Below are 20,602 nucleotides of genomic sequence, written 5' to 3'. Positions count from 1 at the left end.
CTTGTTGTTCTTCTCTTTGTTGTTCTCTCGGCTGTTAAACTCTTCTCTGTTCTCTTCTTGGCTGGTCTTCTCATCGCTGTTCTTCTCTTGGCTGGTCACCTCTTGGCTGGTCTTCATTTCTCTGTTCTTCTCTTCGCTGTTCTCCTGACCTGTCTTCTGTTCGCTGTTTTTCTTTTGGCTATTCTTCTCTTGGCTGTTCTTCTCTTCTATGCTTATCTTCACTTCGGTATTCATTTCATTCTTCATTTGTTCTTGGCCATGCTTCAGTTCATTCTGACCCTTCTTCATTTCCTCTAGGCTATTATTTGACCCGCTCTTCTTTTCTTCATGGTGGTTCTTACTCTCCTTCCTTCCACTCTTCATTTCTTCCGTAAAGTTCTCAATTTTGGTTACCATTTCTTCAGTATAGTTCTTCATACTGGCTAACATTTCTTTGTTATAGTTCTCCCAAGTGGCTCTTATTTCTTCTAGGGCAACCCTTATCACCTTGTATTGCTCGTCAGTAAGCCCTTCAGTAGCCATCTCTCTCTAAAGCATTTACTAATAATTAAACAACCTAAATTATAATTATATTTAAATACTGTTCTTAATTTTAAATGACCTAGACGAACCTTCTAATTAAACTAACAATAACTCTATTACATTCTAAACTATCACTGACTACAGTAAACTCAAACTAGCTCAGAAAATTACAAATTCACTAAATATTTAAATGCTAACTTTACTCTCGAAAAACTAAATCCTATTTCTCAACTGAATCCTAAATCTATTAATTATGGCTATCTCACATTTGACACCAAAATGTTAGATTTACCGCGGGTTTGTAAAGGATAGCCCACTTAAAGATTTTTATCACACATAGTTTTATTTATTTCCACTACTTATGTCACTTACAATTAATCTTCTTAGATGGCAAATAATTCATTACACTTAAAGAAATGTCAATTACCCAGACACTCGTTCCGCACAACTCGCTGGGCCGCACCTCTGGTGCAACTCTCGCCGCAGCACCCCTCGTGGGTCATCGCCGCGGGACTCCGTCGCCGCACTCCGCCGCCGCCGCCGTCACAACCTTCACCGAGATCCCACTCGACGCCTCGCTCGGAACTTCACTCGGGACTCTGCCGCGCCCACGACTCTATCGCCCGGAAACTCTGCCGCGGGAAAAGTCCCGACTCCACTGAACACACTCACTCCCTGCCCTGGAACCTTTGTCCAAGGACTTCGCCACTCTGCCGCACCCGCGACACTATCGCCCGGAAACTCCGCCGTGGGAGAACTCCCCACTCAGACTGACTCGAAGGTCGGCCCTACCTCCTTATATAGCCCTTGGGTTCCCGTCCAGAACAATCGGGCATGTATCCGAGATATCGCGCGACCTTCGCCGTATAAATGCCCAGAAACACATCGCGAGTCCTGTCGAAGGACGCGGCGGTTGCTCAAAGAACGCCGATAAACGCAACAAGCATCGGGCTCCCACAAAACGCGCCGATAAACATGTCTGAGTCCCTTTATGCCGCAGTGCGGCCTCTTTTAAGTAACTCGATCTGAGGCAGGTGCGCGCTGCGAAGGTCAGGATATCGCGAGATAGTATGACACGAGACACCAGGGAGAGGATGCGGGTGGAAGGGGGCGCAGACAGGCCGAACGAGCGCGGCGACGCCAAGCACTACAGCCAAGCGCGATCGTAACAATATTATAGTTATTATTATAACTTCATATATTCTTATTGGTTAAGTTCTTTATGTCACTGCTCGCTGGTATATAATTTGTTTCGTTGGCGGCAGGGAGAATTTATATTTTAAATATCACCCGGGACTTGAATTTGGACGTCTGGCCGGGAGGAAAGCTCTTCTTAGGGGGAAAAGCAGCTGAAGGTCCTGCATAACATGATAGGTGTAATTTCGGCACCCAACTGTTGTACTCTGTCTGAAACACAAGCCAAATTCCAAACGAATTAGACCTTCTTCTAGACAGTCAAACACAGTCGGCGCGAAGGCCAACAAACGGGAATTCGGGGAGGAAAAAGATCGAAGTAACTCACCAAACAGGGTGTAGCTCCTGGGCTCAGGCGATGTCTCGCGCCGACATCCAAATGGCGTGGACCGAGAATAGCGCGGATGACACGATCGAAATCGTCAATTAATAAAAGGAAAAAAAAAAATTAATAAAATTTAAACTACGACATGACTTATTTTCTATTTGTCACTACTGACTGGCTACTGAATATTTAACTGGGATCACATCCCTTAAGACCGCTGACTACATATCATATTCACACGATTTTGCCGTTGCTGTGAATAGCCTCTTAACACAGAGGACGCCGAGATGACGCGGTAAGTAGCCGAAGTCAGAGTACTGAGTGTCGCGATGGTGGACAAAGCTCCTAATTAAAACGGGCGGTCGACCCTAGGGAAAAAGAGGGGGAAGGTTCGGTTTTAGGCCGAAGACATCCGGAGGTGACCGAGTGGTCGTAAGCACGACTTCAGATGTTTGCGCCGAAGAGCAACTGCCGCTCTCTCTACCGGCGTGCACAGAAAGCAACAAACAATCGACTTCTACGGTTCGCGATTTGAAAGCATAGGGGCATATGGCGCCGCAGAGCTGCTCTCTAGCGGCGTAAAGGAGAGCTAATGGAGGCTGTGAACTGACTCGCCACCAGGTGTCACGAGCGTGGGCTCTGCACGCTGGCGACCAGGGCCGAAGGTACTTTTTCTGTCACTAGGTGTCGTGGAGGGCTCTGTAGGGCAAGGGAGAATGTCCTTGGAGTAGGCCACTGCCTTGGCAGGGTTCACGCCAGGGCAATGATCTTGGGCTAAATTCTTAGAATCAAGGGGGGTGTAGGTGGAGTAAGAGGGGGCAGAAAACGCAACCAGGCTGGGAACGAGCCTCCTAGCCGTGACTTTCGAGGAGTGAACCTAAGACGTATTCGTGACAGGAAAGGCTACGGTAAGCTCGTCTCTGAGATGTGTTAACGACTCGTCCAGAGCTGCTGTATGCAGTTTTGGTCATGAAGAGAAGTAATGTTACAGGCCGGGGATGTGCCTGCAAGCGGGGGAAATTTCATCCGGGCTGCCAACGAAGTTTTAGATTTGCAAAAGATCAGATAGGTCTCTGAGAAAGGTGCTTCAATCTACTGGCACCAAGTTTAACTAAGGAGAGTACACCAGCCTAACAAAGTGTAAATCATCCTTTTGTACCTAAATGATATAGAAAATAAAATTTCCAAAAATAATTTAAAAATATAATAAAAATTTAAATTAAATGTGCCGAAATGCCTAGTTCCCGGCACAAAGTTTTAAAAAGAAACAATTACTTAAATATAATTTTTAAAATTTCGTCAGCTAGAGATTATTTAACTCATACATGAAACTTGTCGCTAGTAGTTACTATTTTGCCAACAGACGTCGCCAAGTATCGTGTTGAGGTAAATATTTTTTTATGTGGGATGTGGGTTGCTCACTCACGATCGCAAGAGAAGGATGGCGTCGCTAGACCAAAAGGAGAAGGAAATTCGTCTTACATGATAGTGTTTCTCAGCTGTTTTAAGACATATTTTTTTACTGAGTAATGATTTTTTATTTGAATTGAACCTGATCAAAACATTGTAAGTGCTTATTTAGACACATGAATCTAACAATTAAACAAAACTCTTAATCAATTGAATGTTACATTATGAAAAATATTTCATGCAGAGATTTTTTTCTCAGAATTAATCAGGAGCACACGGATTACATCAACATAGGTCTTGTCAGGTGTAATCGGAACAAACTGAGAAAACCGAGAGAAGTATTGAAACCCAACTTAGTGAATGTTACATTTAAACAATTAATATATACATATATAGGGGAGACCGGGGCAAGTTGACTATGTTAAGCTTTGAAATGGCCTTTAAGAGATAAATAAGCATATATAATATCTAATTTGGTACCAATACGAAGTATATACTAATTTCTACCTAAATATGTAAAAAGGTTGTATTACTTTGCGTAGTTCCGAAGTTATTGACAAGAAACTAATTAGTTAGCACATTCGTCATCTTGCCCCAGGAGTGGGGTAAGTTGACGAACATATTGGGGTAAGATGACGAAACAAAAAAATATATATATTTATAGACAAAGTAAACAATAGTTTTATAGATATCCTACACTAAATAATGTGCAGGATGTAAAGAATATATATTGTAACATATTTGAACGACTTTGATATAATTCTTTGCCTTCATAATTGAAACAGTTTTCGTGCACCACTCAGAACATGTGGAACACTAAATCCAGTCTTCATTTGGAGGTTCCACGTAAACTTCTTCACATGCAGGGCAAGAAACACTATTTAGGCTTTATGGTTTTGCTACAGAATGATCAGAGCTTCGTTTTTCAGTTTTCTTAGTTTTTCTTTCATTTTTCTTCTCTTCATTCTGCTTCTTCTATCTATCTCTTCGTAACAACATGTTCTTAACTGGTGAGCTTGTTATTACTGAAGCTGATCCTATACTATTTTTCCTTGTCGTGGTTGTCCTGTGGGCCACTGTCATGGTTTTAAATCATAAAGCGATGCCTTTTTACTACATGATCATGCATTGGCCTTCCCAGAAGAAGGCCCTGCTTCATCGATAAGATCACTATTTTGTTCTGGCTGCACATTGTTTGAAGACTGGGCTAATGAATCACCTCCTGAAGCATTAGGCATATAATTTAGCCAAACATCGTTTGATGCATGATCAGATGAAATTGGTATTGAAGTGGACATTGGTTCTTCACTTCCGGGAAGTTTTCTTTCCGATGTAGCTGCAGCAGCAAAATAACATTCTTCAAATATCTGAGGGTTGTAAGGCTCTATCCCAGTAGCCTCAAACCCTTTGATAGCATTGCCTACAGTTGCTGCTTTTAAATAAGCTGCAGCGAAGATATTTCCTACATTATGATCATTTATTTGTTGTCCGGGATGTGACACCAAATAATTGTCACAGGCATGTGAGTAGAATGTCTTCAATGGGCCAACAAACTAAACATCCAATTGATGCAACCTATGTGAAGTATGTGGTGGCAATCCGACCATCACAATACCATTATCACGACAAAAATTCACATCAGCAGTCATCTCTACGTCACTCCAACGCCTCATTTCCGTTCTCCGCTTATAATATGCCTAGGCATCTACAAAAAAAATAAAAACAATTGTTACGACTATTAACACAGGAACTATTTATAATATTTTATAATTTCATTATTATTTTATTTTACTTAAATGTTCGTCATATCTGTACATCATTGGTTTAAATAACACATCAATACAAAATAATGCTCACACTGTCATTACCTATGGCAAGTTGACGATTGCAGGGGCAAGATGACGAATTCGTCATCTTGCCCCCGTCAACTTGCCCCAGCAGCCGTATTTTTGCTTTACCAAAATCACGAACAACATTAAATAAATTTCTTCAACAATTTATACACTAAAATACTCCCAAAAGTAAGCATTTCATTTTACATACATAAACATTTAAAACAAATAGACTCTTTTCTCGTAATAGCTTAACATACATACCTTCAATATTACAACAATGGCTCACGAAACAGACTACCTCTCTAATCTGCCACATTCAAACTGACTGGAAAATTCCGCTGCACCTGCCTAGTAGGTGCAGATGGTGACACACAAGGTCACAGGTGCGCCAACCTTCTATCTGTGTTTCTGGATTAGTTATATACGATTCGTCATCTTACCCCGTTCGCCAACTTACCCCGGTCTCCCCTACAAAGTTTTTTTTGGCATAATAATATGCTTAGCATATCTTTTACAAATTTGGGTATGTATAAAATGGATATAGTTATGCTAGGCAAATTATTACATGAAGTATGCAAGCATATATCTAAATACATTCACTGAGAGGGATATCGCTCTTTTAAAAGTTCTACAGTTAACTCCCCCCACTGGAGCGTGGTTTGACAGCAGTTCTCACGACCACTCTTCTCTTATTGCTTAACTCTGTCTCAAAACACTGCCTCGCACTACTTACTCGTCTGCCGTACACACAACACAGTCCCGGATGATTCGGTACCCATAGCACCAGTCTTCGCACACGAAGCCCGTCGCTTGTCGTCCACATTCAATCCGCCAAATAATCATTCGCCCTCTTCACTTCACTGCCTCTAAGGCTAGCGTCACCATTTTTATACCCCTCAGCACCCTTCTAGAACGGTCTCCCACCCCTTTCGAAGCGTCGTTTCATCAGGATCGACCGGACACTCGAATCGCCCAGAACAATGGAATTCTAGTTAAACCACTTCACGCAGGCGGGGCTGTGGGAACGGTACGGAACCCCTCCAGAGCTGCAGAGGTTTCAATGAGAAGGCCCTAAGGGAAGGAATGAAGGGTGGAGGAGGTAGAGAGGCGGCGTTGCCAATCGGATCAGACGAGTAGTGATAATGGACCGCACAACACCCGCAAGCCAGCTCCTGGACTGACTGGCGAGCTTCTTGCTAGAGCTGATACGAGATCTGGCTAAAATTTACTCAAACGCATGAGGCATGCGTGCATTCGAGTAAATCTTTCTTCCATCAGAACACGTTCCTGTAGAAATTAACAAAAAGTTGGTTTTTATGATAAGAGTGACGTACTTATATTCAACTAGAGTTTGTGTTTTTTTATTGTTGTTCGTAAAAATTTGTCATGTATTTCCATCTGGTTAGTTTACCACATCATCTTTGATTTCGTGCCATCAACATGTCCCCCCAGGTCGTCGGTCGCGACTGCGACTGGGCGACCGGAGGCTGCGACGTGACGGGTTTGCCCTGTTTGTCGCGCAGGTGGCGTGGATCCACATCGACCGGCAGATGATCCTGACCATCCACCGGCACGTGATCGCGCGCGTGCCCCGCTTCAGCGTGTCGCACGACGACCAGAAGACGTGGCTGCTGCACGTGAGCGGCGTGCAGCGGGAGGACCGCGGGCTGTACATGTGCCAGGTCAACACCAACCCCATGATCAGCCAGGTCGGCCACCTGCAGGTCGTCGGTGAGTCTGCCTCAATACACTCCCCCACATCTCGCTTCCTACACCTTCCAGTGCTTGCGGGGATCACAGATGGGGCATCAGCAGTCTGCCTCGATACACTCCCCCACATCTCGCTTCCAACACCTTCCAGTGCCAGCGGGGATCACAGATGGGGCATCAGCAGTCTGGCTCAATACACTCCCCCCGCATCGCGCTTCCTACACCTTCCAGTGCTTGCGGGGATCACAGATGGGGCATCAGCAGTCTGCCTCGATACACTCCCACACATCTCGCTTCCAACACCTTCACAGATGGGCCATCAGTAGAGACCGGAAAAAGTCCGCGATTTCGATGACCTGTAGGATATACTCCATGATCCTCTACGCACGCGGGAAAATTACATCTGCTCATTGGCTACTGACTCGTGACACCTGTTTAACTGGGACGCTAGTGATTCGATACTGCTTTTGTTAAAGAGTTTTCATTGGCCGAGTGTCATTCAGATAAACTGTGGCCCAATCACTGATGCTGTAAAAAGGCAAACTTATTTTGATTCTAGCCTATCACGAAATGAATCCGCGAATTTTTCCGGTCTCTAGGCATCAGCCTTTTCTTTATCCTCGCATACCTATATGACGGACGTATCTGCCTTTATTAACGACTGTAGTTCAGCTGTTCGAAAGAAAAATTAGATCAAAATATTATATACTGATATACTGATTAATATGTTCATATATGTTAAGAGTCCAAAAAGAATTACCTCCCTCCCATTTTTTCTGATTCTCATATACCCAATATGGCGGACGTATCAGCTGTTCCAGCTCGCTTTTATTTAACGTCTGTAGTTCAGCAGTTCGGAAGAAAATCAGAACAAAATATTACTGATTAATATGATTATATGTATATTAAAAGTCTAGGATTCTCTATACATTCTCTATACACGAGCGACATCCCACGGTCATGCATCTGGATGTTCATCTGCAAAATGGTCAACGCATATACTTTGACCCTGGAAATGTAAGAGACCATGTGGAAAATCCAAGGCAAACCTCACTTTTGGCTTTTTTCAAGCTGTGTCAAGAAGATGACTTTGCAAAAACTCTAATCTACGAAGAAGTACCATCTTATTACACTTTTGACAAGCGAAGACGTGTTTTCAATCGTCGACGACGTTTTCAGCTGGTGGAAGGGTTTCCAGGAGTGTGTAGAGATGCTGCTTTAGGGCGAGTATACACCGTTCAACCCAAAAATGGCGAATGCTATTACTTGCGCATGTTGTTGCATACTGTTCGAGGGTCCACTTCTTTCACTTTTTTGAAAACAGTCAATGGCGAAGAGCATGCAACATTTCAAGCAGCTTGCAGGGCACTCCATTTGCTTGAAGGAGACCAACATTGGGACGAATCTCTTGAAGAGGCCTGTGTCAGCGATAGTCCTAAACACTTGTGTCATTTTTTTTGCTGTGATGTTGGTGTTCTGTGGTGTTTCAGATCCTTTGGCATTATGGCAAAAATACAAGATATATCTTTCTGAAGACTTCATACGCCTCCTACAACACAATTCAGACAAGGAAATTGATACGAATGACGAAAGAGCAATGGACCTTTGTTCCATTCAAGATATTGTGTTTTCGATTGGGGGCAACTCCGTAAGTGAATATGGCCTTCCTGTTCCCCAAATTCTACCCGATCAACCACGCCTCAATCGTGAATATGTTGCTGAGACTAGCTACAACACTGCAGCATTGATTACCACAGTAAATGACCAGTGTGGTCGTTTCAATCTAGAACAAATGGATATATTTCAAACAGTCATAAGAAGCGTACTTCATAATGAAGGGAAGCTATTTTTCTTGGACGCCCCCGGTGGTACTGTAAAATCCTTCGTGACAACAGCAATTCTCGCTGAGATCAGGCGACAAGGTAAGATTGCCCTGGCAGTGGCTTCATCAGGAATTGCAGCTACTTTACTCCCTGGTGGAAAAACAGCTCATGCTATGTTAAAAATTCCAATCGATTTAGACACTAATGAGTCACCAACATGTTCGATAACAAGAAATTGTGATATGGCAAAAGTGTTACAAGATTGCTCTCTAATCGTTTGGGATAAATGCACGATGGCGAATAAAAAAGCAGTTCAAGTTGTGGACAGGACACTACGGGACATTAGGCGCGATGAAAGGCCAATGGGGAATTTCACACTACTCTTTTCTAGAGATTTTCGGCAAACTCTACCAGTTGTAAGTCGAGGGACTAGAGCCGATGAAATCAAAGCTTCACTGAAGAATTCTTACCTCTGGCCTCAAATAAATAAAACTGCAACTAACAATTAACATGAGAGCACAGCTGGGTGGTAATTCTCATGCGCAAGGATTTTCCGGTGTTCTATTAAAAGTTGGAGAAGGTGCCCTCCCTGAGCAACACGGTCAGGTGACCAGAAATACTTGGCAGAGTCGTATCTTCGGAAGACGAACTCATACGTTCGGTATTCGGGGATCTGTCAAACATACAACAACAGGAACATACGTGGTTATGTGAACGTGCCATACTCACTCCAAGAAATGACCAAGCTGCTGCAATCAATGAAAAAATTTTAAACGAATTCAATGGGGCTGAAGTGGTTTACACATCGTTTAGCAGCGTCCTTAATCAGGACGACGCCACTAATTATCCAGTTGAGTTTTTGAGTTCTCTCACTGCAAGTGGTCTTCCTGTTCACAAAATTGTTCTCAAAGTCGGTGTTCCAATAATGCTTCTGAGGAACCTTACTCCCCCAAAATTGTGCAATGGAACCCGACTTAAAGTAACTGCTCTACAACGAAATATAATCGAAGCTGAGATTCATACAGGATGTGGCTCAGGTGAAACTGTTTTCATACCACGCATACCGATCATCCAGAATAACTTCCCGTTCGGTTTCAAGCGCACACTCTTTCCAATAGCAGTTTGTTTCGCGATGACAATAAATAAGTCTCAGGGTCAGAGCCTTAAGGCAGCTGGTGTCGACTGAAGGTCGGATTGTTTTTCCCAAGGCCAGATGTATGTGGCTTGCTCGCGGGTCAGTAATGCAGACAATCTTTACATTCTAGCTCAAGACGGTAAAACAGTAAATGTGGTTTACAAAGAAATTTTATGAAGTGTCTTCCCGACATTACATTTGAAAGTAGAAACTTATTTACCCAAAATTTAGGTAGTAACATATTTTTATTGCAAAGACTGAAATAGAGGTGAGAAAAATTATCATTTGTGAACACAAGAAAACTACTACAACTGTATCAACTGTTATGTTATAATGTTTAAATTTCTAAATGGTGCAAGATAATACAAAATTCCATGCGGAAAAAGTCGTGGGCAGCAGCTACGTATAGTTATAGGTATAGGGCTATGCATGCAGATTTTTCATATACTGCATGAATGCGAACATGTAAGAATAATCTATCTATCTTACTATAATAAAACAGTAGTTCTTTTTCTGTCTGTCTGTTTGTACGCGGTGTTCTACACAACTGCTATACGAATTTTAATGGAGTCTTGCGTATAACAGTCATTACTTAATTATTTGCCTTCAATGCAGTTACCTTATTTCACGTCCAGCGAAGCGGGCGGGTTCGGCTAGTATATAATATATATCATATATGTATATATATGTATAAATAATGTATAGATCCGGTATGTTCTCGGATTCGTCTGGTCTCAGGGTAGAATTCAAAGTCACAGGTGTGCTCAGCTTATTTTTGCTCTCCCATGGGCTGATTTCTTATCAAAAACATTTTTATCCTTGTTAAATGGCACTACCTGATTCGCTTACTGCTGTCCTAGCTGACCATCGTTGGCTCACGGTCGTGAAGGGACGTGTCCAAATAACTGCGGTCCAATCATGGACACAGCGCGAGAGTGTGAATGTTTGCATTCTAACTTGCGACCAAATAAATGCGCTAAACTCCGGTATTCCTACAAATATGTAGGGGCATTCATATTTCGCGAAAAGTATCCGAGACAAGCCGAAAGTTAAAACAATGTAGCTTCGTCTGTGTTTCGTGATTGGGAGAGTTTGGCACAAGTCGATTGCTAAACCACCAATCACAGCTATTAAGTGTGGAAGCGAAAGCGTCCTGAAAGACTCGGTTAAATAGGGCAACGACTTCTCTCGCTGACGGCCGCTTATCACAAGGAAGAAACCGCTGGTGCGAGTATACCTTGTTGCAGTCTAGTAGGCGTTCATATTTAATCGCGAAAAATGCCTGACCCTACAAAAAATTCGCGAATTCATTTCGCGATAGGCTAAAATAACAATAGTTATACTTCAGTGCTGCCTCTGCTATTGGCTCACAAGTCACCTGGATGACGCTGGACCAATGAGAAACACCCAACCAAAGCTTTATCAAATCACATGCTGCTACATTGGGACGTCTCACAAGACAGCAGCCAATGAGTGTGTGACATTTGACCGAGTGTACGTAGAACTATGGAGTTCATCCTGCAGGTCACTGAACCCGCGAATTTTTCCGGTCCCTAATAAGCACGCAAGTCACAATATGTCACCAACCCTACAAATTGAAATTTTAGAACAGTTAGAAACGAATATCTTCCCCTTGCTCGTTTTGTTTTTATATTTTTGTGTTTTTGTCATAAAATATGACATTATCAATGATATTATTTAGAAGGCTTATTTTCTTTCACTGTGTGAAACGTTAACCAGCAAAAAGGTCATGTTTAAAAAAAAATACATCTTGGCCTTCTATTCACATAACGTCCGTGTCTTTAAAAGTTTTCGAAACACTTCACTTCCAATATGGCCGTCAATAATGCAAGACAAAACACAACATAGTTGGAAGCTGAACAATACTTGCGTTGAATTTTTTGCACCTTGCGTAGTTTATAAATAGCAAAAAAAAATTTGTACTTTTACGCTTTGTAAAACTGTTGCCAAGAAATAATTTGTAATACTGCAAGAAAACAACAGTAAAATTTTACAAAACATTGATATGGTCATTTTTTCATGTATGAAATGCGTTTTTTTTTTTGTGGAAAATATACTGATTATATATAGTCGCGTTTACGAAGAGATTTGAATATTGATCGATGTTTAATAATATCAGAATTTTTAAACCATGGGAAAGATAATCGAATATTACAAATTTTGTATTTTTTAAATGCTTATTAAAGAGCGCAGTTAATATTGTACAGCTATTCAGGGAACGGTTTACAACTAACTTTGTCTATTGTAGGTACTAGGACAAAACAATGTATAAATTCCTGGCCAAGAATGCTACTTCCATTTAAATGTAAAAATTCACAAATATCAGTAATTTTAAATAAAAATTTCTTTCCATTTACAAAAAAATATAATACAGTGCGGTAGACTAAAAAGTGAAGCTGAAGTTTCTGCGTGATTGCGTTGGTTGCGTGGTTTGTAAACCAGGCCTGAGGGCGCTTTTTCCTTCTGGAGCCGTGGGTTTTTTCCGCCCGGGGATCCACACACAACATACAAAAACGCAGCTTAGATAAGTCATAACATAGAATCCTCGAAAAGATTTCCACATAATTTAGAACTGTAAAAAGTTAGAGTGATCATAAATTAGCAACACAGTTTCCCCGAAACACTCAACTTAGAAACTTCTTAAATCAGAAAAATCATAACTCAGAACTAACTTAACTTATAAACACTCAAATTAGAACTTTTAGAACTTAGAAACACTTTATTTAGAAACATAAAACGCCGTACCTCATACCTTAGACACACTTAACTTAGAACTGTCGTAACTTTGAAACACGTAGATTATAAACACACAACAGCCGAACCACATAACCAAGAAGCATCGTAACTTAGCAAGTTATAACTTATAACTATTAAACTTAGAACCATACAACTGAGAACTGTCAAAATTTGGAAACACGTAACGTATAACGTTTGTAACTTAGAAACACGTAATTTAGAACTGTTGTAACTTAGAAACACTTGACTTTGAAACGCCTAACTTAGAAACACTCAACTTAGAAACACATAACTTAGAAACACGTAACTTAGAACTGTCGTAACTCGGAAACACGTGACCTAGGAACACACGAGGCCGAAGCACGCAACTCGGAGCTGCGGTAGCTCCACTCTTGCGACACGCCAGCCAGTGTGTACAGTGTGTGTGCAGTGTGCAGTGTGCAGTGCGTGCAGTGCGCGTGCAGTGTGCGTGCAGCGCGTGGCTGGGCCCGCAGTGCCGCCCGACATCCTGGACGAGGAGAGCTCGCAGTCAGCGGTGGCGGTGCGCGAGAACCAGAACGTGACCTTGACGTGCAAGGCGACCGGCGCCCCGGCGCCCAGGCTCATGTGGCGGCGCGAGGACGGACAGCCCATCGGCGTCGACCGCCGGCGCAAAGGTCAGTCGCTTCCTTCCCCCCCCCCCCCCCTCAAAACCCTGCTTCCCCTTCCCCACACATAGCACCGCGTACTTCCCGCGTCGATTACAGCATGTTTCATTCGAGTATTTTTTTTTTGACGTGATAACGTCTTATAAATCGATGAACGCCAGCTGCACGCACGAAAAAGCATTACTCATTGTCACGTTCCACCTGAGACAAGCGTGCAAGAATCGGCCACCACCCGTGCGAAAAAAATCTTCTATGATATCAATTAGGATGAGGTATGGAATTTTTTCATCAATGTTTTCTTATGACGTTATCACGTAAAATTATCGTCCGTAAACCGACTTTACTGACAACCCCCTCTTTAACCACGGAGAAGATAGTTCTGGAAAGCTATTCTGGAAAACGTTTACAAATAACTTAAATTAATGTAGGTACCAGGACAACACAAAGCATGAATTCCCGGGGAGTAATTTGAAAGTTTGTTTTTATGTACATGTACTTTTTTGAAAATACCTGTAATTTTAACAGTGAATATTTCTGTTTCATTTACCAATAAAATTTGGTTGTCTGTAAAGTCGGTTTACGGACGATAGCTTAACGTGACAACGTCATAAAAAAACATTGATGAAATGATTGCATTATTTTATGAATAAAATTGAATCATTTTTATTGAATTATCACTATTTTGTATGGATACATAGAAGGAGTGAAATTAAATCTACAATTTAATTAATAAATTTATTTTATTTGCACTCATTAATTCAAATATGTTTATTACTTTAACGAAGAGATTATTTTAACTATAACTTTTATACATGTTTGCTATTTAACTTCTTCCAATCTGTGTTATTCTGTTAAGGATATGACGATGATAGGAAATGTAGGAAACGAATGGGAGTGTTTCAATTTTAATGTGCCTCGAAAAAGTCAAATCGATGGTTGTTCCAATCGAGTGGAAGAGAGATAGATGCGGCGCAAGCGTACAATGAGCGTAAAGGGACACAGCGTAACGGGACAATGTGCGTAACGGGACACCTTTTCGTGCGTGCAGCCTGCGTTCATCGATTTATTAGACGTTGTCACGTCAAAAAAATCACTTGTACTACAGTCTGATGCAACAAGACAAGGTCTTAGCGTTCTTTTAATGGATCTTGCAATGGGGAAGCTACATTTAAGAGGTTTTTTTTTATATATATACACCATTGCTGATTATACTATGTGTCATAAGAAACCTCAATAACGATAAATTCGTTTCATCATGAAGTTTGTACCTAAGTTTATAGACAACAGAATAAAAAAATATTTTCTTTGAATTATTTTCATTTTTTATCACCTCATTTTTACGTTACTTAAATTGGTACAATTTTTGAAAATGCAAATTCTTGCAGCATAATTTTTGTTTGATCCCAGGAAGTCTGTCATTTAATACGCATGTATCACAGTCAAAATTACTTTTTTTTTTGTAAAAACTACAGTTAAATAAAATTTTAGCTCCTAAACACAATCAAACCATAAAATAATGTGCCTGAATATTGCATTTTTGTCTTTTTTTAAGAAAATTTCGTTGTGCAACTATTTATATTATTCTTTTAAGCAAATATTTTGCCAAAGAGATAAACTTTATTTGGTACTTGCGGAATGTAGCCAAGTTTCACTAATTAAAAATCTTTTATTTGAGTAATTGCAGAGTAATCACTCAATAGGAGTTCAATTTTTATGTGTTTCACAGCCAGTTAGTGCACACAACTTATGTTATAGAGTCAATTTTCAATTAGTTTATAAGTATTTTGGAATGAAACTCGCATAGTTGTTTACTTGTAAACTTGCACACTATCTTATGCATTCCCATACTTCTATCTTGTGAAGTTTAACTAACGCGCAAGGTGGCCACATACCCAGGTTTTTTTGTTGTTTTTTTTTTTTTCGTGGTTTTCCGTAATGCCTTTAGGAAGATGCTGTGGTTGTTTCTCAAAATACAACTTGGCTAGGGACCATAAAATTGCACGGACTCATTTCGCCATAAGATAAAATTTTTATATGTATTCATCTTAGCTGATGCGCTATTGGCACATAGTTCATAGCGAATGCTCTTGACCAATGAGAAACCTTCAACTAAAGAACTACTGAATCACAGGCCATACAGTTCAGACTTCTTGCCAGTCAGCAGCCAATGAGCAAGTGACATTTTTCTGTGTTTACATAACACTGTGGAGTCCATTTATGAGGTCACTGAAAACCCGAAATTTTCCCGCCCTTGTCATGGCATATTTATTTTTCCACGATATCTCAGACTTGTAATATTTTTAATGAATAATATGTCAAAAAAGACACAATAGTAAGTACCTATCAAATTTAACTTAAGTTGACGCTATTTTTTAAAATACGCTTTATAAAAACTTGGGATGAAAAAAATTGTGAGCGAGTTTTTCAGTACTCGTCTGAGCTGTGTATTATCTAACCTCGGTAACGAGCAAATACATGTGTTCTCATTTTACAAATACACGTATAATACGAAAATTGGAAATGAAATATAACATTGATTTCTTTAAAATAATTCTGAGCGTGATAAACGTGCAAAACTGTGTGCTGCCGTAACAGCTACGTCGAACATTGAATCATTTGTTTAAAAGACCGAAATTTAAACTATATAACGATACGGCTCCTATAAACTCTAAAAAAAATTAGAAAAAAATAGATAAATAAATCCCGGCTTTGGACCTTACTCTCATCAAGGAATTTAATTAAAATACTGTAAATATTTTTACTGTTAATTAAAAAGATAATGCTATAAAGTTTTCTTTTGGCTTTGTAAATTTTGTTTTGGCCCACCACCACAGTCGACAGCGCCGTGGCTACACAATTCCATTATAGAAACGAAATTAAAAACATATATAGAAACAGTATGATGGCACACAAAATATACATCTTTTTAACTCGTTTGTAAAAGAAAATTAGGCGAGAATCAATTGAGGTTTTAGTAAACATGTTGTTTAATTGGGAGGACTAGTCACATAGTATGTTTCGGCAGTAAATGACACACGTATGACGTTTATAGATGGTTCGCTAGATAAAAACAATTGGTTGTCTGTAAAGTCGGTTTACGGACGATACTTTAACGTGACAACGTCATAGCAAAATATTGATGAAATGATTGCATACTTTTATGAATAAATTGAATCATTTTTATTTTAATAATAAAAGAATAAATACTTGATATTATACTAGTAATCAGATTTATAAAATGTAAGAATAATTAACCTTTTATTGCCGAAATTGTTGTTGTAATAAGCAATGAAAACCACATTAACTTTTCACTTCACTTTATAAACAGTCGACGAAACAGTTCACGTGTAGATGACTTGTAATTAATTTTAAAAACTGGCGTTTAACTATAAAGTTTAAATATAATTATAAACAAGTTTTCATATAAATAAATTGTAATCAAATATCTATCATCAATGATATGAATTACCATAATTTTTTAGTCTATTGTAACATAACATGTTATTACTGCACTCGCTGACAGATGCTAGTTTTTTTAATAATAAGAGAATAAATACAGCTTAACCCTACAACTCTGTCTGCTCAATTTTCCTTAATACTCTGTCTGGGGTCATATTTGACCCCATCCTATAATCCATTAAGAAAATTTTACTGAACTGCCAATATGTATCGGAAATATTTATCAGAATTTGATCCAGTTATTTCCATAGGTATTGCATGGTTTAATGTTTCTTAGTGTTCACTATACAGTATTACACGACATTTGCAGCATTTTGAAAAGTTTCTTTCACTTAACTGCAAACATCATTCAATCACCTCCATCAGAATTTATTCTAGACTCGTCTTCACAGTTTTTGCATGTAGTTAATGTTTCAGAATGTTCCTTGCACACAAATATATTACATCGTTTGCAGATTGAACTGTATTTGGTGTCCTTTGACCGGGGGCAAATGAAGCATCTTCCTCGCTTTCTCATTTGATTGTTTGGGGTTGGTTCTGGATGTTTTTTTTCTAGAATATCACCAAATCCACACATTTTGATGCTACTAACAATAGCCGTGTTTCTTGCTTGTGGTAAACCGACACGGTGCTCCACTTGAGGCTTTGCCATTTCTTTAGCCAACTTCATTAGAAACAGACGTCTCTCTGTTTTCTCTAAGCCTACGCAGAAAAGTCTGTAGGCGTTGAGTGCAGCAAGATCAACGAGATCATAAAATATAGCTAACGGCCAACGTTTCGTTCCCTTTTTTACAGAATAATGACGGCTCACTTGGTCGAGTGTGTCAACGCCTGATTTTGTGGAGTTGTAAAACAATACAACTTCCGGTTTTCTTTTCAAGTTGTTTTCTACTGGTACTGAGAATAACTGATGTTGTGTAGACAAGAGAATCACAGCCTTATTTTTTTTTGGAACATAAGAAACTAATAGTGTTTTGCCACTGCATGCAAATTTGGTGGTGTTTTCTTCTCTAGTTTTTGAAGGTAGCATCTCATTTGGGATTTCTTTTCGTGAAGAGCGTAGAGTGCCTACAAGAGTTAAGTTCATTTTCAACAATTCTTGACCTAAGTCAAAGCTCGTGAAAAAATTGTCAGTGGTAATGTTTCTGCCACTCTGAGCTAGATGTTTCACTAAATCTGTGACCACTCTCTTGCCTTGATTCACTTCCCTTCCATCACATGATTTTCCAGTGTAAATCTGAAGATTCACCAAATAACCATTTTCACAGTCTACAGCACACCAAATCTTAATGCCATACTTTCCTGGCTTGGAAGGAATGTAGACCTTGAAACTACATCGACCTCTGTATACACAAAGATGTTCATCTACAGTAATGTTACTAGAAGGTATAAAAGATGTTTTGCACTGCACAACAAACAAATCAAATAGTTCTTGTATAGGTTCAGCCTTATTTCCAGTCCTTTCTTTTCTTTCAAGTCTTGTGTTGCAATCATCGAAACGAAGGGAACGCAAGATTGCCTGAAATCGTACCCGTGACATAGTAGCACGGAAAAGAGGAATGCCGTATTCACAATCCCAAAATTCTTCAATAGGTTTCCCACGACCCTTTTGTACACCATACATAATCAGCAAACCTAAAAATGAAATTAGCTCGCGCCTGTCTATATTACGCCAGTCTAATAGTTTTCCCGACATTTTCAGTTCATTTCCCCGTTGATTGGTGTACCGAATTATAATATCTATCATTTCATCTGTAACAAACTGTTTGAAGCAATCAGTAGCCGAGTTAACAACAACTGTAGTAGGAATACTTGATACAAATCGTTGTATGTTGCGAGATGGTAACCTACGAACTGTTGGTTCTTTAGTACTCCAGTCAATATTTCTACTTCTACTTACAATTATTGTATCTTGGTTTTCTCTTTCTTCATCCGAAGTATAATTTTCTTCTACTTCAATTTCATTCAGACAAATGTCATCATTTTCTTCTATTTGTGTCTCTGTCCCATCATCATCAGCATCACTACCATCTGAATCACTGCTGCTATGAAACAAGTCTTCCATAGCTTGTTCTACACTGTAGCCACGTGCAAAATTTACACCTTCCATAACTGAACTAGAATGAATCCCAAAACACCCACACAAAATTGTTATTTAGCTAACAATCTCAATCTACAACTTTGAGGTTAGCTCACAATAACAACAAAGGGTAGCATCACCAACTCAGAGTAGCCAACTAACGTGTACTAAAATCAATGTTGCCAAATTACGCTTTCTGAAATCAGTGTTGTCCACCTGACTGGTGGAATGAAAAGTGTTAGACGGGAAAACCAATTGACAATTACAAACTAAACAATTAGTTGGCAATACAACCAGTTAACTCCCAGTGTCTACCAGTCTTTGTACTCCCACCCGACTCATGTACATTAAAATCTCTGGGATATACATAGGTTTTTGAAATCTTAGCAAAAGTTACATTTAATCTATCTGGGGTCATAAATGACCCCATCTTAACTGTTTTTATGAATTGTATGTAAACAAGTGCGTAGAACTTGTCGTAAATTTCAATGAGCAAACTAATTAATGCTGCAAGAAAAGTCATTAAACTTCAGACTTGTAGATTAAATTTTAGACATCCTTCCGCCACATGAAAGATGCTTGGGGTCCCCAATGACCCCAGACAGAGTTCTAGGGTTAATGGGACAATGTGCGTAACGGGACACTTTTTTCGTGCGTGCAACCGGCGTTCATCGATTTATTAGACGTTGTCACGTCAAAAAAAGTTTCTATATATATATATATATCCGTTCCGTTCACGGAATTACTCATACCGAGTGTGATAAGCCGAAAGCATAGATGCTACCCATCAAAAATTATTCAAATTGGTGTATGAAGGCGAGGAGATCTCCGCGGGTCATCGAGCCTGGATCAGGCGAGATGTCCGCGCGTGTATTATTGAGCAGCGGTGACGCAATGAGATCCTGCAACCACCCCCCTCCCCATTTCCCTGCTCGTGTCGAGCCGTCCAGTGCGCTGCGGGACTGAAACATTCACGACCTCGCGCCCCTGAGCTTCAGGCCTGGCTAGCCCCGGCTTCAACTTCAACTTGTGTTTCCGTTTCACGCGAACGTGGCGCGAATCGGTAAACTGTCTCGCTTTAGTTAAGGTTTATTTTGTTAAGTTGGTAATTGTTTTCCTTTGATTTATTTATTTTTTTGCTACTTAATTTGGATTGTTTCTTTGTGTTAAGGGTTAATTATTTTATAAATATTTTAGGATGGTTTTTTTTTTTTTTTAATCCGTTATTTTACGTGCGAGAGCTGTCGGTGCTGGCTCGGGTGTTTCCGGGCTGGGCGACGATGTGGGCCGACCGGCCGAATGGAAACAGCTGACAATCGCGCGAGAGTGAGGGCGGGACTGCTGTTCTGACTGCCGAAGGATCAACATGGAACTCCTGAACTTCTTCAAACATCAAACATCAAACATCAAAAATTACCTCCGACTTGAAGCCAAATGCCGATTTGTAATTTCACATTCAGTTCAGACCTCTGTAGACCATTTTTCAGACCAACCTATTTGAAATAATTCACCACCTGCAACTGATGCGTTTATTTTTTTTTTAAATTAATATATCACATAGCGAAAAAGGATATTATTTATTTGCCAACGGTTATTAATTATTTGCCAAAATTTGATAATGTACTGCTAAACTGTTGATGATATTTTTAATTTAACACAAGAGTAAAAATACATCAACGCATGTATGTTTAAAATTACACTTACG

The 20,602-nt window shown here is 39.9% G+C and overlaps 1 protein-coding gene across 2 annotated transcripts in view; it reads left to right on the top strand.

Moving 5' to 3' along the window:
• Positions 1–20,602, top strand: part of LOC134538985 (lachesin-like) — a 493,186-nt gene that overhangs the window by 283,454 nt on the left and 189,130 nt on the right. For both annotated transcript variants that reach the window (XM_063380645.1, XM_063380644.1), the window contains exons 3-4: positions 6,810–7,017; positions 13,206–13,367. In XM_063380645.1, coding sequence (XP_063236715.1) covers positions 6,810–7,017; positions 13,206–13,367 — 370 coding nt within the window. The remainder of the gene's footprint in view (positions 1–6,809; positions 7,018–13,205; positions 13,368–20,602) is intronic.

This window comes from Bacillus rossius, chromosome 14 (assembly GCF_032445375.1).
Source record: "Bacillus rossius redtenbacheri isolate Brsri chromosome 14, Brsri_v3, whole genome shotgun sequence".
NCBI classification, from domain to species: Eukaryota; Metazoa; Arthropoda; class Insecta; order Phasmatodea; family Bacillidae; genus Bacillus; species Bacillus rossius.
The sequence above is the reverse complement of the archived record's forward strand: the minus strand, read 5'-3'. Positions and strand labels throughout refer to the sequence as shown.